This window comes from Micropterus dolomieu, linkage group LG17, assembly GCF_021292245.1.
Source record: "Micropterus dolomieu isolate WLL.071019.BEF.003 ecotype Adirondacks linkage group LG17, ASM2129224v1, whole genome shotgun sequence".
In the NCBI taxonomy this organism is placed as follows: Eukaryota; Metazoa; Chordata; class Actinopteri; order Centrarchiformes; family Centrarchidae; genus Micropterus; species Micropterus dolomieu.
The window spans coordinates 19411071-19434089 of record NC_060166.1 but is presented as its reverse complement, the minus strand read 5'-3'; the positions used below and the strand labels follow the sequence as shown (position 1 = coordinate 19434089).

General features: G+C 39.9%; 1 protein-coding gene across 2 annotated transcripts in view; it reads right to left on the bottom strand.

The window, feature by feature from the left end:
* Window positions 1–1283: 1283 nt before the first annotated feature.
* Window positions 1284–23019, bottom strand: part of LOC123986371 (cytoplasmic dynein 2 heavy chain 1-like) — a 35979-nt gene continuing 14243 nt past the window's right edge. For both annotated transcript variants that reach the window (XM_046074582.1, XM_046074583.1), the window contains exons 21-47: window positions 22545–22660; window positions 22082–22209; window positions 21775–21924; window positions 21333–21538; window positions 20724–20879; window positions 20495–20609; window positions 19791–19961; window positions 18705–18863; window positions 17059–17127; window positions 16677–16831; window positions 14710–14842; window positions 14496–14613; window positions 14251–14363; window positions 13895–14008; window positions 13581–13731; window positions 10533–10738; window positions 9869–10051; window positions 9486–9668; window positions 8946–9169; window positions 8465–8580; window positions 5292–5491; window positions 4956–5087; window positions 4632–4764; window positions 4267–4474; window positions 4036–4165; window positions 1788–1943; window positions 1284–1547 (exon numbers count right to left, since the gene is read on the bottom strand). In XM_046074582.1, coding sequence (XP_045930538.1) covers window positions 1284–1547; window positions 1788–1943; window positions 4036–4165; window positions 4267–4474; window positions 4632–4764; window positions 4956–5087; window positions 5292–5491; window positions 8465–8580; window positions 8946–9169; window positions 9486–9668; window positions 9869–10051; window positions 10533–10738; window positions 13581–13731; window positions 13895–14008; window positions 14251–14363; window positions 14496–14613; window positions 14710–14842; window positions 16677–16831; window positions 17059–17127; window positions 18705–18863; window positions 19791–19961; window positions 20495–20609; window positions 20724–20879; window positions 21333–21538; window positions 21775–21924; window positions 22082–22209; window positions 22545–22660 — 4189 coding nt within the window. The remainder of the gene's footprint in view (window positions 1548–1787; window positions 1944–4035; window positions 4166–4266; window positions 4475–4631; window positions 4765–4955; window positions 5088–5291; window positions 5492–8464; window positions 8581–8945; window positions 9170–9485; window positions 9669–9868; window positions 10052–10532; window positions 10739–13580; window positions 13732–13894; window positions 14009–14250; window positions 14364–14495; window positions 14614–14709; window positions 14843–16676; window positions 16832–17058; window positions 17128–18704; window positions 18864–19790; window positions 19962–20494; window positions 20610–20723; window positions 20880–21332; window positions 21539–21774; window positions 21925–22081; window positions 22210–22544; window positions 22661–23019) is intronic.

Here is a 23019-nt window from a genome sequence, read left to right as displayed (position 1 = left end):
AAGGTGTCAATGGTCGTCTTTTGGACAGCTGTCAAGTCAGCAGTCTTCCCCATGATTGTGTAGCCTACAGAACTAGACTGAGAGACCATTTAAAGGCCTTTGCAGGTGTTTTGAGTTAATTAGCTGATTAGAGTGTGGCACCAGGTGTCTTCAATATCAAACCTTTTCACAATATTCTAATATTCTGAGATAATGATTTTGGGGTTTTCATTAGTTGTAATAATCATCAAAATTAAAAGGAATGAACACTTGAAATATATCAGTCTGTGTGGAATGAATGTATACATTATACAAGTTTCACTTTTTGAATGGAATTACTGAAATAAATCAACTTTTTGATGATATTCTAATTATATGACCAGCACCTGTATATATTTAGGATGGTGCCAGCACTGCAGAAAAGGATCAGAGGAAGAAATGTGTGTTAGCGTTGTATTTAAGAGGGTCATTTGGCATATAGAGAACAATGTTTGTCAGAACAGACCCAAAGGCAAAGAGAGACATTTTGTGAGGGTGCAAACAGAGAGAGAAAATAATTGGAAAGTAAATGATGTGCATGCATGTGCATGTATGTGCCTTCCGGCGTATGTGTGTGTAAATTAATTAGAAATCAAAAGAATAAGCTGACAAACCCAGTGCCTCTTTGGCACAGTGACCTTTTTAGGCGAAGTGAGGCAAGACAAGAGGACGAGAAAAGGAGACATTGAGTGAAACTCGACTGGAGTGTAAAAGGCAAACTGGGTGACCCTTGTTCTTCAAACCCCTGAGGAGGGAAGCAATTACTTTTGAGGCAACAACGCTCTGTGTACACATACATAAGCCCAAACACATACACCAAACATGAGCAAATCGGATCCTTATTCTGACTTGTCAGTGCTTTTACACAAAAGGTCAAGTCTTGAATAAAAGAAACTTTGATATCAGTGTCAATTGTGTCCTTTTGAGCATCCACATTTGAGTGACTCTCTCTCACAATCCATAACATACACTCTTTCACCAAACTCTTTTTCTACAAGCAGACTAACATGAGGATCGGTTGGAACAGTGCGTAATTAAACACAGACTGCCACTTAATGAAAGATAAAAAACAATTATGGTAATTTGTAAAATGACTTGTGTCACGCAGCAATCATGGCATTTCAAAAAGTATGTATTTTTGTTTGGATCCAGATTTTGATTTTGCTTGCAATCACTGTCTTGCAAGTGCGTGCAAATGCCTTCCTCTGTTTACAATTATGCAAATGTTTGTGCTCTGTGTCTGCATGCATCTCTGCATGTGCTTATTACCCCTTTCCGCAGCCCTCTGGCCCTACCACCATGAAGGGCTGCCTGTGCTGAGTCGTGAGCCAGGGGGAGAAGTAGTGCAGGCCTCTCTGCATGTCTGGAGTCTCAATAACAGGCAGTGTGTGCGTATGAGAGAGCTGTTCCAGTGTGAGACCCTCGGGACGCTGGAATGTATAGGCTGCTAGTTGGCCATTGTCAGAGTCATAGTAGGTATCTAGTGGTTTTTTGGTGTCTGGTGGGCTTTCCCTGGCCCAGCTCAGCAACTACAGAAGGACAGAGAAATAAGAGCACACATTAAAACCAACATTGTTATCTTTCTGAGTCGTGGCATTACAGAAGTGTGCAAATCCAGCATTAGTACTTGAATGATGACTTGTCCTTCTATTTCTTATCAGCTAAAGTTGAGAAGACTATAAGGTTGAGACATGAATAACATTCCGATCCTAAAATTAAACTGCCCTTAAGGTCGTCCTCTGACCACACAAAAACACAGGGGTCCTCACCTCTTTGGCAAACTCCTGTCGTGTTTTGAGGTTGAGGTTTCCTCCCAAACCTCTAAGAAGACCAATGATGAATTGACCTCTCTCTGTCACAGCGTTGAGGTGTGACAAACCATTGAACACTGTACCCACCAGACTAGTCTCCACCACAAAGTCATTCTGATGAAAGAAGAGAAGGGGTGATGCAAGTGTGAATTAAAAATCTGTGATTTTGGAATAAAGGGGGTGAAAACAAGATAAATCCTGTATATGAGTGTTACTTAACGAAACATCTTCTATCCAGTGAACCTGCTGATTAGTCCCAAGTGATTTTTGTCCCTTACAACGTCAGCAATTAAATCCAGTATACTTATCAAAGCAGAGTTGCTTTACATGGTTGAATACAAATGAAGATTGAATACAAATGAAAGATGAACATTTCAAGACATGCAAATGAAATCAAGCAATTTAAAATTACATAAAGTCAAAAGATATAAGATTCTGCAACAGTGAAACAGTTCAAATGGACATACAAGACAAGATATAAATGGAGGGATGCACTAAAATTAATATAAGGCTGCTTTGCTGTTATGTCTTGAGAAGTGATTTAAAAAGATCACCGAACCTGCAAACCTCAGGTTCTCAGGCTGGGTGTTCCAGAGCTGAGGGGCTCTAACTGCAAAAGCCCGGTCACCTTTGGTCTTGAGCCGGGACTTACGAACAGCTAACAGAGCCCTGCCCGAGGATCTAAAGCTGTGTTCTGGCTCATAGGGGAGCAGCAATTCAGCAATGTAGCTGCGAGCAGAACCATGAAGTGCTTTAAAAGTGATCAGTAAAATTTTTAAATCAACTCTAAAACTTACAGGTAACCAGTGAAGGGAAGCTAAAACAGGACTGATGTGATCTTGTCTTCTAGTGTTAGAGTGGCTGGGTTTTGTCCTAGCTGAAGTCGTGAGATAGGTTTTGAACAACATTTGTAACACGTTTTTCAAAAGAAAGGTCACAGTCAAACATTACACCCAGGTTTCTGGGTGCAGGTTTGATGTTTGTAGCTAGGGATCCAAGATGTTTTTGTAAACAAAATGGGACTTCATCAGCATAATAATTGTACTGGATCTTGTGAACAAGTATGATATGGCCCAGTGGCAAAATAATAATATAAAAGGGGCCAATAATGGAGCATTGAGGAAAACAAAAGGTTAAAGCTTGTGCAGACTACACGACTTTCAGCATCGGCCGATGGCCGTGCTGTTCACAGTCTTTGTGGCGTTCACACCACATGACTGATCGTTGACAGCGGGTCTCCAAACCACTTTTTGTCAAGAAAACATACGTGAAATGTGAAAAGGGAAATGACGTGAACCTACACACAAAACAGCTGTTGTTTGTTATTATAAAGATAGCAATTATAAAGACAAAGAGTATGGGTGAAAGAATGGATTAACACACGCAGGTAAGCAGGAATTGTCTGAGCTACAGAGAGAGCTGGAGGTGAGTAAAAAGTGTTTTGCAGTGAAAAAGTAGCTGCCTACTCTGCCAGCTGACTGCTCTCAATGGCTGTATGTAGATGTCGAGTCAGCCAACTCTTACAGATATTTGGCATGCTAGATATCTGGCTGACGTCAGCGATGTGTCAGAAATGTGTCATGAGCCGTTTTGATGCGTCGTTACATAACGACTGGCGACGGCTGATCAATCACTGATTTAACCCTGATCACAGCCCGATGGTCGCTGAGCTATCCGACTGGCAAATCGGGCTAAAAATCGTGTAGTGTGAACTAGGCTTTAGAGGGGCCACAGAAGAGGAGGCATTTCCCATAGCTAGGGAGAAGGATCTGTTTCATAAAGCCTATCTAGAGCTGTGTCCTTGATGCCAACACACTTTTCAAGGCAATTCAATAAAATTGAATCGACAGGGTCAAATGCTGAGCCAAAATCAAGAAGGATAAAAATTTAGCAATCACCAGCATCTGCAGTAAGTAAAAGGTCATTAGTAACTTTGATAAGTTTCAGTGCTGTAACCTGAATGGAAACAAGATGAAAATTTATCATAGATGTCATATTTTTCATAAAAGAAATCAAGTGTATGTAGACAGTCTTTTCTAAAACTTTAGGAAAATATGGTAATTTAGAAATAGATCTAAAAAATTTTTAAATCATTCGGTTTAAAGTGAGGTTTCATTAGCAGGGGATACACTACCGCGTGCTTCAACAGAAACAAGGCTGAAATGGAACAGTTTTCAAGCCAACCTATAGAAGTAGTAAAGGTTACCTGTTTGAGGACCCAGTCCAGGGCTCGTTGGAAGTAGTCTCCCAGCCAGTTTTCTAGGTTACTGCCACACCCCTCTGGCTGACCCCTCAACCACGACTTCAACAAAGCACCCACGTCAATGTCCTCATCACTAAAGATAGTGGGAAAAGGGAGGATGTAAAAAGAAACTGCGAGACAAGCTATTTGGAAAAGATGTAATTTATAAAACCTTGTCTGCATTAGCTAACTGACCTGAGAAAAATCATGCCCATGCGGGATATAGTGGCTGGTGAGGCACAGCTAAGGTCGTGAGTCTCAAACAGGAAGTTAACATTGGGTCCGAATTGGATGCGTTCTCCACTAGGCATGGTTAACAGCCGATTATCATCAAGAACAGAGTTCAGACTCTCAATCCACTCTGGGTCGATGTCGCCGTCACACACAATCCAAGAGCTTACCTCTAGAAAACACACCAAAAAAACACATGTACATTTATACTTTAGATACATACAGCAAGAACTTTCCAGTTTAAGCAGACTTCATCCTTGTTGTCAAAAGTCAGCAAGACAGACTATCAGTGACCTATTTGCACCATTTGAGTGGCGTCTGCTTCTTACCCTGTGGTTCTCTGACCACATTCCTGGCACTATGTGTGAGGACGCCATCAGCCCATTCTCTGGTGTCCATGTCTATATGTCCCAGCAGCTGTTGTCTGGGCATGGCCTTAGGATTCATTGTGTACTGCTTTACCTACAAAAACACAACATTAGTTAAAGATGGCACCCAAGATTGGGGAAAGTTTTTTTAACTGACCCATAAACTCTCGAATAAATGCTTGTAATACTCCTTTATTTGCTAAACAACACTGGAAACCAAGCTGTACACAATGTACGTCTACATTTTGAATGAAAATCCAGGTAGGCGATTTGTCTTTTATTCACCACTTTGCCTGTCTTGCTGAGAGCAGCCCTAAGCATCCTCCAGAGTGTAGACTTCCCCGCTCCACTTGGCCCTACGATGACTACTCCCATCCGTTGTCTCAGCTGTTCATTCAGCTCCAGTGCCTTCTTCAGCTACGCAGAGATGGAAACACATTTATGATTTTTCCACCATCTTTCTAACAAACCATCCAACTGTTGTCTCAGTGTTAATGTTAAAGACTTTTTGCAGTATCTATTGACCCCAAACACTGACTGAAGAGTTCACATCATGTATCATTTAATAACAATAATATGTCTATAATTGGCTAATAAATAGATGTCTTTTTACACACGCACCTGGCTGGGTATAAGTTCAAGTCGCGCTTCCTTGTAGACTTGTTCCAGTGCATGCATTAGAATCTGGTCCTCCACATCGGTGAAATTAACCCCAGAGAAGACATCTCTGACCAGAGCATCAAACCGGGAGCTATCGGCAAACGTCAGCTTGGACATGGTGTTCAGTCTCAATGCCTGCACCACCAGACTACTCTCCTGAACTGCAAGCAGATGAAAAAGATTAATTTTATTTCCATTCTAATTTGAAATAGAATAGGCATGTAAAAAAAGACTATAAGCAGAAAGAGAATCAAAGAAATTATACAAGCTTGGTGATCTTGTCCAGGCATTATTGCATTGCACATGCCCGTTGTAATAAAAGTGTTAATTACCAAAGCCCATCATGATTTAAGTGAGTTTGTCAATACTTTTGTTCTCTTCGCCAATGACTCTGGCCGTCCCCGCAGGCACAAATGTGGTGTTTTTCACACAGCGGGGGGGGGGGGACAGACTTGGCCAGACTACACACACAGCCAAACACAAGAAAACCTTGGGGACTCATCCCCAGACAGGAGGTGCATGTAGTGTGTGTGTGTGTGTGTGTCTGTCTGTCTATTGGACAGATAAAGGGCAGGTTGTGGAACAGTATGATCTGAAAGAGAGAGAAAGTTGTGGGTTCAAGAAAGGCAGAGGGGAAATGAAGAGAGAGATGGGGGGGGGGGGGTACTGAAAAGCAGAGACATGAAGGGGAAATGAGGGGTGAGAAACAGAGGGCAGCGAAGGGGAACGTGTGGGACTAGAGTGGCATCGACAGCCAGGTATCATAGAGAGAGCTAACAAGAGGTCAGAAGGAGTTGGGAAGGAGGCGGGGAAAGAAGTACTGAAGAGGTAAACAACAGAACTCTGGCAGAAATGTTTGGAAACGAGAGAATGGAAAGGACAAAAGTACAGACAGTGAAAAGTGAAAAGCCCAAGGGAAGAAAAGTTTTCAAGGGGAGCATTTAGGCTAAATGTCAATTGATGGTGTGTCTGTATTATATGATTATCAGGGCAAGGACAACAGCAGGTGTATAGAGAAAGTGCTGGTCAATAGAACCTTTTGATGTTCAAGTACACTATTGCATAGTGTCACTCAAAAAGTATTTAAGAGATATCCATACATAGAGACACAGATTATCAAAACATTTTGTAGTGTGACCATGTTGGATAAAAGGATAAGCATCTCCAAACCAGCCGAATTTTCACTATCACCTTATCCTCTAATCCTTTTCTGTCAGCTCTACAGCTTTTTATCTCTGAGGTCAGAAGCTTACTTTCGGAGCAACAGTTGCAGCACTTCTCAGGGGACACATTTTAGAGACACCTTGACCAAATAACTAGAAAGTAAGTTTTCAGATTATTTACTTTTTGTGATCAATTGGAATTTTATAAGCAGTAAATATAGCACAGTCAGTCTGACTTTCTGACTGTTAAATAATTAATATGTGAATATGAGTAACTGATCTTATTTCGATGTTAAATGTTGATATGTTGATAAACTTCAATTATCTTTTGGCACTGTGCAGCATGTTATATTATATGACGGTACAGTAATGACTATTCTGCCTATATACTATTTTGTGGTATATTTACTTCTGATTTGTTAAGCAGACTGTCACAAGCCAGAAGAAGCAGATAACTTTAACGTCATTATTGACTGAATAATTTGGTTTCTGAACCACTAAGCAGAATGTTCAAAGATTTGATCTCATCGGGTGGCTGACGTTCAAATCAACAGTGACTTTAGAGGTTATATTAGCTTTCTAGGGGTGTTTTGGAACTAACTCAATGTCACTGATTTGATGGCTCATGTCCTGGAGTCAGCTCTAACATATAAATTAGGTATCTGGTAAATTGAATGATCCTGCTTTTCTGATGGTGATAATTTTTTGTGGAGTTATGAGGCAGTAGCCTGATGCAGGCTGTAGTTACCACTGGTGGGTTAGCATATACAGACTTTAGATATCTGAACTGGGCTCGTCTATAAATGTTTACCATGTATTTTGACTTCCCTGAAACATTAAAATAGCACAAAATAACAATATCATATGTACAAATGCATTAGCCTTTCCAAACTAAACTATCTCAGACATGTTTGAAACATTGCTGTATGTAAAGTGGAAGTTCAGTCCTCTGTGTGCATTTATGTTACTTGATGGACTTCTGCTTTATTACTGTATTATTTTTTTCTACCTATGAAGCATGAATTAATTCTTATACTGAGTGCTGAAGACATATTAAACAGACAATGTCAGTTTTAGTAGCTCTTATTGTCATCAGTTGTCAATACTGACACTAGAAGATCCTTAGAAGACCTTTTCAGTGACACACTTTGGGTAATTCGTGTAGAATGATGGCTCATCGATTATGTGTGTTTTATGCTGTCAAAAGGATTAACTGACTGAGAACATTACAGTTTTTAGTAGAACTAGTCTAATAATGGATTTATGGATGGCAATAAGTCATAAGGAATTGCAGTATAGACTTGCCAAACTAGGTTTGAGGTAAATTAATTATTAGTTTGTACACCCGAGACAACTCACTTAATTTTACACTGTAAAATGTCCCACTCGGTTTGTGTCTTGGTCACAGTGACAAAACAATATCTCAGGGCTCTTTATCAACATTGTTTGTTTATGTTTTGAGTTTATGTAAAAAAAATACCATATTAATATTGCCCTAATTATCCAGTAACGGTCTGGCAATAGATTTTATGGGTTACCATCACTAAATCACTGTCTTAGTTGCTGAAAAAGATTGTGCCCTGCCTAATACAACAAAGATGTACATTTGCAGTAAGCTGTTGACCAGATTAACATCTGTGGCAGGATCATTCAAGTATGTCATGGAGGGATGAGAGCTTCTCTTCTTATTTTTGTTTTCAAGACCAGATGATTTCTCTGATTAGCACAACTGCAGACAGGAAGTGAAATCACCTGGTATTATATTTGGCTAGAATGAAAACATGAAATTTTTTGCCCTGGTTGTAGATCCCAGCATGTTGCAGTGTAATGCAATCAATACATCTTGTTGCTCTACATTAGGCACCCACTGTCTTGTAACTATCGTGTCACACTCCACTATTGGAAAAGTAAAAATACCTCAAAGAAATATCATACCTTAAAATAAAAAAAAATAGCCAGAGGGGGTCTTACTTGTGTCCTTGTCATGACTCCTCCTCTGTTGCTGCAGGAGACTGCCACAGGCCTTCAGCACTGTCTTCAGAGCACGCAAACCCCAGTCATAGTGCTGCTGCGGAGTCAACAGCTCCCTGGACACACAAATAGAGTCCCTTTTTCACACATACACACTGTATTACTGGGTGTGCTGCTAATGGGTTTGGAGGTAGATGATTGAACTTATCCACATAATCAATATATTGCAATAGACTGTAGTGGCAGTATAGGTAATTTAAAATAAATTCAACACCCAACAGCATGATTCTGTTTTGAACACACACACACACAAAAAACACTTAGTGAACCACACAGACAAAAAGACCTGATTGGTGAAACAAGTCACATACACACTGTATAACTAGTAGTGGACAAAAGTTTACGGAAAGCTTCATAAATCTTAAATTCCTACTCCCTCCAACCTCAAAAACAAAAAGACTTAACCTCCACACATTTCTACCTGGCCAGGTTGAAGATTGCAACCAGTTTGCGGCCCAGTATTTCTCCATTTTTAAAGCCCTCAGAGTAGAGGATGACCTCAGCAATGAGCTCATTGTCAGGTCTGCTCATGGCCACAGGCCTGAACAGCTGCTTTAGGTTGTCTGGAAGCTTCTGTCTGCCTCCGTACCCTTTCCCGGCAGGGTTCAATGTGATGAACACCCCAGAGTTCGGGTCCAATTCCACCTGGAGGATGAAGAAGGAGAATAAGAAAATTAATTACATTAAATTAATACGTGTGTTTTAAACTGGCATGAACATAGTTTCATCGACTGCTTAAGGATTTATGACCCAACCATTTCTCCCACAATGGATGAATAAATAACAGATTAATTTATTTACAGACTAATTTGATAGAAAGGCAAGGAAAATGTTGAAGGTAAAAATCTTGCAATGTGCATGTTTTAAGCATGTCTGTATATAAAAGCCAGCGAATTAAACAGGAAAAAGATAAAATTATCGAGAAAGATCTGAAAAAACACGTTTTGTCGTATTTTCTGACCTCCTTCCCCAGCAGATCACATGTGTTCTTGTGATGTTTAAGGGAGTCTTGAATGGCCTGAATCTGCATGGAAACTGCAGATAACACTGCCTCCTCCAAGCGGTTAAACTCATCAAAGCAGCCCCATGCTCCACACTTCACCAAGCCCACAAAGATTCGTCCCATAGACTTCACGTCGATACCCTAAAAAAAACAGGCAGTTGTTCACAATTACTAGTCTTGTTCTTTGTGTGCTTGTGTCTGTGGTAACAAGCTGAAAGATCAGAAATGATTATAAATGCATACCAGGGCATATGTTTAATTTCAGAAGTGTGTAGCTCTCAGGTTTAACACTGCTTCCAATACATTATATTAATGATCACTCTCTAAGAGTATTTTCATACCTCATCACAGTTGAACACCAACACCTGGCGTCCAAACAGCCCCCCCAGGGCTTTGACCGACTCTGTCTTGCCTGTACCAGCGGGCCCATAGGGGTTCCCCCCAAGCCCCATCTTCATGGCCTGGGTCAGAGTCAGGTAGCACTTATCAGTCAGTGGAGTGTGCACCAGCTTAGCTGCGTTCCCCTGGGAGAAAGGAGAGGGAGGATGGAGAACAAAGTAAGCGATAAAGTCAGCAACCAAGAAACAGACAGGAGCAGTGAGATGGCCAGACAGAAGGAAAGATATGGGGAGTGAGGGAAGGGCATTGGGGCACAACAGAGGGGGCAAGAAGCCAGTGGAGGATAAAGGCAGACAAGATGATGGATTAAGAAAGGAAGGAATGAAAAGCAAATGAAGGACAGGTGAAGAAAATGAGTGAGACTAAGTCTAGCTTGTGTTTTTTGAAATGAACTGCAGAAGGGAAATAAAGAAAGGTCTCTTCAGTGCTCCTCATCTCTGCATAAACAGTGCCCCCAAAAGGTAAATTACGAGAAGTTCAATTCTATTCCTAGAACATAAAAAAAGATTAACTGTAGCCCAAGAAACATCAGTGTGTGGTTTGGAGGGTTAATTTTCTCAATTAATAAAAATGATTGTATCCAACTTAATCTGCATTCCAACACACCTGGTATTCATATGTATAGCTGAATTGTGCATCCACCATTTGTATGAGGCAGCATTTATCTGTTCCCATGTAGAAGCGGAGCTGCTTCTTCCAGGCCCAGGCATCAGGGCTGGTAACTCCTGCCTGGTTAAGTTGCTTCACCACACTAATGTTGTGGATAATGTCCAGGATCAAGGCCTTCAGCTTCAGCTGCAGGACACTGGACTCTGTACAGAAAAACGTGCATGAATATCAGGGTGGCAGGATTGGTAAAGTTACGCAAATAACAAATTTGATCATAAAAGAGGATTTTTGTAGATGTAACATAAAGTATTCAACAAGAAAAAACATATTTGGTATTTGTAATAAAAAAAGATACATATATACTTAAGTAAACATTAACTTTTGTATTATCAAATATTTACACAGTGCTGTACGCCTCTTTAAAGTCAAATGACTATAGCAAAAACTTGTATATTTTTCTGTCTCCATTTTCTTGATCAATTGCATTGAATTATATGTAAGACTTTTTAACATTAACATTTACTTAACTTAACATTAACTCAATATTAACCCCAAGTCATTAGAAAACCCCACCAGGTGCTTTGCATTGAATAGATGATGGGCTTTTATTGTAAGCAGACAGAATGGCAATAGCTTTTATGTTACCATAAAACAGCAGATTTTGTCCGTTGTAAGGAAAGCTGTTTAAAGTAAAAATGCAGAATTGTATCGACTGGTGAGGAGAATAAATTGGACCAGTCACTGTGTAAACGTACCCAAATATCTCAGGTGAAATTTTTTAACAACAATCTAGAAACTGATATTTTGAAAACTGGCACACTGATATTCTGGAAAGTCAATATCACCAACCTCTACTGGCTTTACTGTCATGAACGACTGCACAAAATGCAGAAATATGCACTTTGGAAAACAGTGTCATTGTTACTAACTTTTGTGACAGCCCTAATTATTTAGTACCCTCTGTAGTTCAAGAAAAGCGCAGTCTTACAGCTGAGCAAAAGATGAAAACGACAAAGAAAACAGAAAGGAATAATAAAAAAAGTATAATACATTCAGTTTACTGTTTGAGTAGTGCATATATTAAACAACTTGCATTCTAAATTTTGTATAATTGAAGGTTCCTGTCTAAATATGTTTATATATGCATACAAATATGCATACATAAAAAGGACTTTACTTATGGCCCATATGCAGTATAAATCCAGCAGGGCTATAGTGAGGGAGTACTTTTCATTCATCTTCTCTCTGGGTTACTTTTCTACATATATCTCTGAAGTTGGGATTTCATATTGTAAATTACAGTGGGTCCAACTCTTCTATGCTAGGTAGATGCTTTGAATGCTGTGTGTGTAGGAATGCATCAGTGATGTCAGCAGAAGCGTAAAAAAATACCTTGCCAAATGTACACCATTCTGTCTCATCTCTGTGCCAAAGGGGAGAAAGCTCCCACTCCCCGCATGGGTTTATGGCTCATTTATGTAGACTGAGTAATTAGATAATCCTTCTTGCCATTACTTTAGCTCAGAGGTTTTCAAAGTGGGAGGCGGGCCAGTTTAGCTAGCTAAAGTTTAGCTGATTTAATTAGTACTGCTGCTTCCAAAGCCTCTTCAGCCTACCTGCTTGTTTAAAGCAGGCCAGTAATTTCATGAGATGTTATCATGGAAAATAGTGCTATTTCAAGTGTGGTGGGTGGTAGAGTTTTGGATGTAAGACAAAATGACAGTCACAAAATGCACATTATCTGAAAATTTAATAGCCTTCTTCACAGTGCCATACTGAAATATCAGTGTCAAAAGTTATAAATCTAGGTAAACGATAAAGAAAATTTGGCCCCACTAACACTTTATGCAAGTGAAACAAGCATTGCTTTCATTGAGACATTTTCATAAGACAAAAATTTGGAATTTTGCAGTAATGTCCCGTGAAATGATGCCACCACCACGGCTATGAAAGAGATTTTCATCTCATGCATGAATAAAAAACCTTCATTTAACTTTAAAAGTCCTTTTTACAAATTCAAGTTCTGTAACTCCTCTGTCATGCTTTATGCAGCCATAAATTCAGCCCCAAGTCATTAAATTAGCCTGCCAGCTACAGCATCTGCAGCTTTAAAGGGTGCTGGCCCTCTACAGCCTCTTGTATCTGACTGGCTATCAAGAGATTCACACAAGAGAAGTCATTCGGCATTAATCCCTCAGTCCTAACTAACAATCCAAGATTTTAAACAGAGCTCAATCATTAACAACGCGAGAGGCAGTATGAGAATGAAAAAGTGCTATGTAGCAACTGTTCATAAGGACAGCACAACAATTAAAGGTTAATATCAACAGGAATGTGATCAGCAACTAAAAAAAGCAGGAGAAAATAGGAACATCGCAGAAATAAAAATGTGTAAAAGAACAGGACAACACCCTGAGCATCTTTTGGCGAGCCACAAATATGTCTAAACATCTAATGACCACATCACATAGGATACAGTACTGCTTCTCTCAGCTTCTTTTTTATGTGAAGATGAAAACCATATTATCATCTTGCTGCTGCTGTTAATGTTCACCCGAGACGCAAATTCAAAAAATGCACTGCGGAATGTTCTGGCTGTATAGGTGTAGTAGGGTGTGTTCAGACCAGGTTCTGACTGAACGTGTAGCAAATTTTAGGGGCGGCGTGGTCGTATACACAGTCACAGAAAAGATAAGAGTTAGTTATCAGCTACAGCTAACATCTTTAAAGTCAGTATATTGGCTGTTTGAAGCAAATAATCGCAAACTGCAATACTCATGTGTTCATGGGTCAAATTCAAACTAGGTAAGCAGTAAGTGGGAGTGGAGCTTTGACTAACCACTTGTTGTTAATTTCAGCAACATTTTTCAGTCAAACCATGTGCCTAAATTGCAGCTGCTGGTTGAAAATAGCATTATAACTTCAAAAATGTTTTTGTGTTGGATTTAAAAGACTGTGGTCAAGCTTCTCAGGCTGGTTTCATACAACTGGCTGTAAGGACACATATATTCACCAATGCATGCACACAAACGCAGACAGAACTACCTGTGTTAGCTTGATCCTCAGAGCTGGTGTCCACCGTAGTGTAGTGTTCTAGTTTGGTATTGAGCTCCAGCTCCAGCTGCTGCAAACTTTGCATTTTTAGAGCTCTTTCCACGTCTTCAGTAAACTGGATTTGCTCAGCCAGACACAAAATCTACACCAAAAATATGAGTAATTAAGAAGAACCTCCTACGAGGTCACAAATACTGACATATGTGGTCTTGGATCTGGCAGTGAAGAAATATTCTGCTACCTCAAACGCCTTTGGGAATATTCATTCAAATACAAATGGATTTCATGAAGAAGTGTGTGTGTACCTGTGATGGGAAGCGTGAGGGATCCACCTCCCCTTTCTTCCCCGCTGACAAACATTCATACAGCATGTGCTTCAGAGTCTCCTTCATTTCTACAGAGAGCTCACTCAGCCACACCTAGAAAAAAGCAAAAGAGTTCACCTACAACCACAAACTGATTAAAAATAAATACAGGGTTTGAAACTCACAGATTAGGTATGAAATATAATTTTGTAGCGATCAATCCTTTATTAAAATATATAATATACTATAGTTTAAACAACACAGAAACAAAAACATTATATATATTCAAGCGTCCGATCAAATTTACTGTAGACATACAGTTTACATTCACACAAAACTCCGCACGACAGCTTTACCTCCACAAAGCTTGAGATGCGTATGTGTTTTCTGAGCAACACTACTTCTCCCTCCAAAGAACACATGGCGACAATGTGCTGACACTGCTCATCAAAAACAACACTGTGGATGCCTGCACAGATAATACACAAGCAGATTAACGTCACGGTCCAGCAGAATGTACTTTGATACAAGGGATGCACGGAGAGGAGAGGAGAGGAGAGGAGAGGAGAGAACAAAAAAAAAAAAACAGAGAGCTTCTGACCTGCAAAGAGTTTCTTGAGGTGTGATTGAATGACAGTTGGGTTGGTTGCCTGACCAAGAATCTCTAACAGATCATCATCTCCTATGAAATAGAACCGTGGAAAGGCAGAGCGTTTCTCCTGCGCCAACAATACAAAACAGAAAAAAAGAAGTTGCGATGCTTACCCATGTTATATATATATGCATTCTTTGCACACAAAAATGCACGTGTGTACCTCGAGGAACTCATTGAGTGACTTTTGGCAGCGCTGCAGCTGATCCAGTATGGTGACCAGGGAGTTTCTGATGCCGGCCCTTGAGCTCAGAGAAACAACTCTGTTGTCTCTCTGAATGTCTGACATTATAGACCTGTTCCACATATGGAGAAAGTGTATTGTTACTGAATGTGCATAAAACATGTTCTGTCCGTAGTAAAAATTATATTTGCCTTTTACTCCCAGCAAAAGATACACCACCGTAGCGTTATACTGAATATCAACCATAGTAAACCTGAAACTCGCAGAAAATGAATAGTACGTACACACACACAAAAACACATTAAATAAAAGTAGGCTCAAGGAAAAACATCAAGCAGCGGTTAATGGCTCTGGCTTTCCCTCAGATCCATTAACCACTCTGTGAAAATTGAAATCAAGAAAGCAAAACTGGCATATAGGAAGAAATTAGAACAGGACAGCAGCATGAATACCAGGGCAGGTTTTTCAGAAGGTGAGGACACTCACCAGGGTCCACCTCAAAAAACAGCACTCCTACACCCACTGACCCCATCTCATTCACTAGAGACCTGAACAATTTCTATGCCGAGTTTGACATTCTCAACTCTACTGCTCCACTGATTGGGAGAGATTGTTTGGGAGCCTACCCACACCTTAGCAGTCACACTCTGTCCCTTTCACAGAAGTGGACGTCTACCATCAGCTCAGGGCGTGCAAAGCTGGCAAGTAAGTTGCTCCAGACTGCAACCGTCCCACCCTCCAGGAAACATCTACCATACCACATTCCTGTCCCCAAGAAACCCCACCCCACTGAACTGAATAACTACAGAGCAGTAGCGCTCACCTCCATAATTGCAAAATGCTTCGCAAAGTTGTTAGCCCATAGCTGGACTCCTCTTTGCTTACAGGCCGAAAGACGGACAGAGTATGCTGACTTCTTAATAGATTTTAGCTCAGCCTTTTAATACCATTGAATGGCATCTGATGATCAGCAAACTCAACCATCTCTATGTTCCACCTCTCCTCATTTGCTGGATCCCGTTTCCTCAATGACAGACCCCAGGCAGTCAGGGCGGGTACCACTACATCCTCCTTCATCACCATCAACACTGGAGCCCCTCAGGCCATGTTCTGAGTGCCTTTCTATACACGCTCTACTCACTGTCTTAGCCCCTCCTCCATTACAAATTCTTCCTCACAGACAGAGATTCAGTCACAACCTACCAACAATCCCTTTTTCCTCTTCACCCAGTGGTGCAGAGACAGTCACCTCATTCTCAATGTCACCAAGACAAAGGAGCTCATCTTTGAAGCGTGCAATAGACTCACCACCCCTTTACTGACGCACTTCCTTCAATAGCCAACGAGTGGAGATGGTGGACAGCTTTAAGTACCTCTGCATCATTCTGAACAATAAACTGAGCTTTGATCACCCATCACAGACATCCATAAACACTGCCAACTAAGACTCTCTACCATCCGCAGACGTAGGGCTTTCTCAGTCAAACCCCACTTCCTGCTTCTTCTATACTTCCATAAGTATTCTCGAATCCATCCTCATGTATGGTGCCACCTGCTACTCCACCAAGCTCACCCTCACCAAAGAAAATCCTGAAAATCACTAACATATCTTCTAAAACAATTGATCTCCGCAATCCCAACCTGCCAGCCCTCGTTGACACTGCTACTATAGCTCGCGACCCCTGATACCCTCTAAACCCATGCTTCACCCTCCTCCCTTCTGGCCATAAATACAGACAACCAATCGGCAAATTCTAGAAAAACATGCTTTCGGAGGAAATTTGTGCCCTCAGCATTAAGTGCTTTGAATAGCCTGGGCACACTGTGATAGGACTTGTGTTGATGTAATATCTTTTGTTTATATATTGTTGTTGTTTTTGTGTACAGATGATGAAAATAAATGTCCTCTATAGATAACAATAAAAAATTAATCTGAATCCGAGTACCTGAAGTCTTCATCTACCCGTTTGAAGCGGGCCTCCTCCCGCGGCAATGCCCCTCGTCCAAATATAGGCTCCAGATAAACCCAACGCCTCTGGATGGCATTCAGACTCAAAAGGTACTCGTCTAAGTCTGATAGACGAACCTCCCACAGACTGACCTGGATGTACACAAAACATTGGTTAGTGCTGCTTCATTAAAGAATCTTGATATATGGGTGAACCACAAATAACAGAAACACCAGTACAAGACTACAGCAGTTCGTTTGACTAAGTGAAAAAACGCTTTATCTTTAATAAATAGGGGATATTTACTTTTACCAAAACTAAAAATGAAGAACCTAAAGATTATAAAAGTGCATTTATATATTCAAGCTTTAGACCTGACCTTGTCTTGGAAGCTGTTGTAGTAGGGAGAGTCTTTCAGAGACTGCAGCAGACAACGGTTATCTCCCACCTGGACAGGCAGAGAGTGGTGATAAATCCAATGTTTGCTAATCCTTAAGATTTCGTTTAATGTTGCCGGTAGATATGCCTGCATTTTTCGTTTTTTCATTTTCGTGCCTTCCAAGTGTGTCTACCAGGTGGTCAATAGAAGTTAGCTCCTTTACGTGACCTGCCTGAAATAATGATAATCAAAACAAATGTAACATCATGACCATGGAAATAGTGACAATAATTACTGAAGGAGCCTTTCCAAATGATTTAGTGTTTTAAAAACAGTGCCTTGCATAAACACTTAACTCTAATTAAACAGTATAAGGCTGAGTCAAAGCCCAGCATTTTCGCTCACACCTTTATCCAAGGCAGAAAAGGTAAAGAGTTATATATATATATATATATATATATACACACATACATATATACAAACACACACACACACACATTTATTTATTTATTTTATAAAACATATAAAGCACGTTAGACTTAATAAAAAAATTAAGTCCTAATTAGGGTGTTATTCAAGTGAATAAAATCAAACATTTATTGAATATTCATTGAACATTTGTTATATTGTTAATGGAAAAAATTATATTGCAATAATTATTGTTATTGTTTTATTGTCCAGTCCTACAGTACATAATTTAGTAATCAGGCAATCATCAGGATCATCAGTAACTGTATAACGTGTATCATGTGTTTTGCATTTTACCATACCAGACCATGTTGTGGTGCACAAGACCACATCATGAATCACAGTCACACCTGTTTAGGTAGGCGTAGAAGCCTTAAAACTTAATGGGGGTTTCTTGTTGGATGCACCTTATCAGTAAAATAATTTAAAAAATTCATAATATAACTCATTGGTGTCACAAGTTGTAATCTCTTTTACAGCCCTTAAAACTGAATGTGAGCCCTCACTTTTTAACTGCTGTGTTAAGCCGCTTAATAAATATTTTAGTGTTAGTCAAGACAGCTAGAATAAAGAATATTGAAGCAGACAGATCCTGGATCACATTGTCCCAGTATATAATGTACATCAATTATATCTAGGGGACCAGCCTGGATTTAGTAATCAAGAAAAAGTCAGTGTTATTTGAAACAAAAAAAAATCTTGACAGAGCAAAGATTAATTAACTACAGTAGAACAAATTTAAAGTAGCATCACGCTGAGAGATGAGAGGACTTGTTATCACAGAGGGCTATGTGTATATGATGACAAGGAAAGAAACTAGTGTTTGGTGTAAAAAGCTAAAAGATGATGTTTGGAAGTTACTCAAAACAGAAGGTGGATGCTGAGGAATCCCTTGGTTGCAGGTAAGTCATGCTGAGAGCAGTTAGTGGGAAAGTAGAATAAATAAAAACTTGTAACATGTCCTTCTCATTTGGATGGATGCCCTCTGCTTTGTACAAGTGGGTTATGGTCAAAGTATGGCCAATAAAACTATAACCAGTTACAATAAACTGTAATTGTAACTGTAATTAACTTACTGATTAAGGTTTAGCAACTGCCTAAGACTAACCTAACTAACTAAGTGTGTTGTGTTTATATGCAGCCCATATGCGTTTGTTTCTCTGTGTCCGTGTGTATACCTGGTTGACTATATCCTTCCAGTCCTTGATGAGGGTGAGAGTGCGCCTGCTGCTGTCTGTATACTCAGTGAGGGTGAAGGTAGCTGCAGCTCCCCACAAATCCAGCTCCCTCAGTGCTTCTCTGATCGTCACTTCTGCCTGAGCACGACTGTTCAGGTCCTAAATCCAAGCACATACACACAGCTAGATCATTTGCGTTCACTCAACACTTTACATACATTTTATAAAATCAGTCCAAGGTATCCTATAGGAGCGACTTGTATTACTTCTCTGGGGTGGTGGGCAAGAACTTTTACCTCTGCACCACCCGCGTGCCCTGTTTAGTTACATCTTCAATAACCCATTATAAACTGTGAAGATGTAGATGTGCTATGTGGCTTGCCAGGAATATAATGCTAGGCACTGATAATCTAAGATGAGAGAAACACCTTGAAATGTTCTGATAAGAAATGTCATTGTACAATTTTCTTTACCACAATAATCTCAACATATATACTGTTACTGAAAATAATTACTATATCATTCTGATAAGAAATAAGAACACTGCAGATCAGACATTTGACATTTGTAAGAAAGGCAGTAACAACTGTCTTAATTTGAAATTAGGATTTGTAAAAAAAAAAATAAATAAATGTTTGTTTCATAACATGCCAAACGCTTATTATATTATATACTGTATGTGAATATTCCTGTATTAAAATTGTTTTTAATATTACTGTATATTGTCTGCTCTGTAGCAGAAGGGAGTTATAAACTATTTCACTAATTTCACTTTCCAGCCTGTTGTTATGTGACAAATAAATCTAACATTGTACCCTTGTAAACCTGGGATTTAGACCTTGGATTCAGCAGGTATCAGAACATGTGCAATTTCTCACCTGCTGCTGCCCCCTTGTGGCCCTAGTCACTTATTGCGGTAAGGTGGGTAACCATAATTCATACTTTTTAATTAGCTATAGTCACGCACCTTAAAAAGACCAAACAAAATCTGAACAATTTAAATAGGTGTGAGTCCCTATAGAAGTGTGTGCTTCCGTGTGTGTGTGTGGTGTGTGTGTGTGTGTGTGTGTGTGTGTGCGCGCATACCTTCAGCTCCAAGGCCTTTTCTATAATGGTATTTGCCACACCGAGGAGGTCATTAAAGGTGAGTCTCTCTAAAGTCGTCCCTCTTGGAAGGCCAAGCAAACGGAACATGTCCAACCAATGGTCCTGGGACAGGTGCTCCCCACGCACATACTTCAGGACAGGAACCATATTCTAGACATGCAGATGGAAAAGTATGAAAAAACACAAAAATACCAAAAACTATCCAAAGAGGTGGAATGAGGTACACCTGTAGTGTTTCCAATACTGCTGCTCTTTTGTTGTTTTGTATAGTTATAAAATTTTGATATTCAGATCCCTGAAATTTGCTGTGTGTATTATGGTGCCCAGAGGACAAACCTTTTTGATTGTGGTGATCCTTTCTTCTATTAGCAAATAAACAAAAGTGTTTGCTTGCTCAAACTCTATTCCATAATGCTGATTTCCATGACGTTTTATGAACAAATACATGCTTTGAATTTGGTGATTCCATGGCTAACCTAACATTTTAACACCCTTGTAGACGCTGATAACAGAATTGTGAGTATACTGACCAAAACTTTTGCATTGCTGAGTGTAATAAACATTGGAGCCTCTAAGACCTGCTCGTGGGTCTCGCACAACGCTTGTAGCCTTGTCCCTCTATAACAAATATACTCAAACTTAAAAAAAGACTACGTTATTCCATCAACTGTACTACTGTCTACCTTGTATTTTTCCACTTCTCCTTGTAGTTTAACAGACATGGCAGTTGGCTGCTCCAGCTTTCTAAGTCTGTCCTGCCATGTAAAGAGAAACTCCTCAAACACGTATATCTTACTCCTGTAAAACAATAGAAACGCACATATTAACACTCAACTGGACAGAGAGTTGTAACAAAACTGTTAATTAAGGAGACTGAGATCCATCAACAGCAGGCCTAAACACAACCCCTACCTGAATGAGATCCAGTCCTCCTGGGCCTTTTCTGTGAAGCCTTGCTGCCATGCCTCATACAGACCCCACATCTGGCTGTACTCCTCCATGTCTCTTTTTGTCTCTTCCGCCAGAGAGAAATCTGGAGCCTCCAGGTCAAAATAGACACAGTCCTCACTGAGGAGAGGAAAGGAGAGGAGAGGAGAGGAGAGGAGAGGATAGGATTACCACTTCATCCAATAGTGCTGTCACGTGTAATTCAGAAGAGGCACTCATCATTGAGGGCATTGTTATTGTACTAAGAGTAAGACGCACATTTTTTGTTTATTAGACTGTGTTGAGACGTTGATGTTCTAAAACATGCAGGAACCACAATGAAATTAATCAATAATATTAATAATATTATAATAATTAATAGTTTATCTGAATTATTAGTCAAACTTGCTGCAGTCTAAAAGGTCTTATTACCAGTTTTTCTTACTAAAAAAAAATCCCATCAAAAGAAAGAATTCTCTGCCCACACCATAACCATATTTTATAAACCACAGCATTTCCTAAAAAGATGAAGGCAATAAACATCTTTATCAGCTGTCCTATAACTGTAAATTCAGTTTATTAAAACTGACTTACAGCAGTTTACTGCGCACAAGCTCTAGCTCCTGGAACTCTTGCTGCTTGTCCCTGATGGTCTGGAGGCACACAAGAAGGGCAGCATGGTCGCCAGTCTCAAGCATATCATCTTTAGGCTTCAGCTGGTCCCACCGGGCCTTAAACCGCTCCAGATCTGCCCTGTAGGCGGCGATACGACCAGCAGCATTACTTCGCATCACCTCCACCTGAGGGTAGAACAGGGCAAGAGAATGCAAACAAGAACATAGCAAGAGGCAGAAAGGAAGAGTGATTGGGGTAAATAGACAAATGAAAAGAAATATAAAGGAGAAAAGAAGAGTTTAGAGTAAGAGTAAGTATTTAGATAGTATTTAGATCGTAGCAAAAAGCTTCTGTTACAGAAAATTTATGAAACAATTTTAGACCATAATCCAACATGTGTGAGTTTGTGAGTTTATATCACCTGCTCTTTGATCATGAGCTGGTGGCTCTCCATGACAAGCTCCAGTTTGTCCCACTTGGCCCTCAGTGAGGACAGCGAGTCCAGGCCAGCCCCAGCCACTGCTCGCAGCAAGCGGTTCTTCTCCTCAGCACACTGGAACTGAGGTAGGATCTAAACACAAAGATTCAACTGAATGCAGAACACAAACCTTAATTTCTAAAACTACCATGCTGACCAGGAATGAGGGAGTAGAAAATACCTATTTGCCCAAATCTCTAGCATTTGTACTATCCTTCCTAACCAGAGTTTAGGAGTGTGTTTGTCTTACTTCAGGTTTGCGGGCTAATATCTGGCTGTACGTGCCACTGGCCGCACCAATCTCCTCCATGCTCTCTGGTCGAGTGGACAAGACCTCCATTGACTCTGAAACAAAACTGTCTATGGCCTGTGTGTGGCCTGAAAGCAAGAGAGAAGATGACACACACACAAGGGAGGGAAACAGAAAAGGAAAGAGAAAGCAAGAGCAATGGGGATGTCATTGGACCCAAAGAACGGAAAACAAAATTTAAATTATTACAGAAAAAGAAAAGCACATAAGGAAAGATTTAACTTGTGATTGGTGTAAATTTATAACTTTATATAAAAATGCCATTTTGATGCTGTCAAGGAGTGAAAACAAAGTGGTGGGAGTTAAATCAGCATATAAAGGAATACACACATACCTTCATGTATCTCACACACACACACTCACACAAAGTAAAAGCACAATTGTCTAAGTTGTCTGCCTTTACCTTGTATGGACTTCCTGAGTGATAAAAGCAGCATGTCAAACAGCCTCTGAATCATGTCATCGATAAAGGCTTTTACTGGCTCACAGTTGACTGTGATACAGTCTACCTTTTCCTGACTGACAAGAGGAAGAAGGAAAGGATCAGTACCTGTAACTTAGTTGTTGGGGTGTACATTTCCTGCAATTGTGTAATCAATTAACATGTGATATTTCACCTTAAGAAGTTAATCATATAAGTGAATTTAATCCTGCTAAGGGAAATAAAATGATGAACTCCACTGAAGCTGAATCATAGAAAGAACTAATGAATAGATCTGGGTATCTTCTTAACAGTTAAATAATTAACATGACAAATAATTTTAAGAATGGAGATTAAGAAGATCTTATTAAAAAGAACAGGGATGAGAAAAGAATAATAACCACTGGAAAAGCATGCTTGGAATTAAAAAAAAATTCAATGTCAAGTTTGTCTGGTG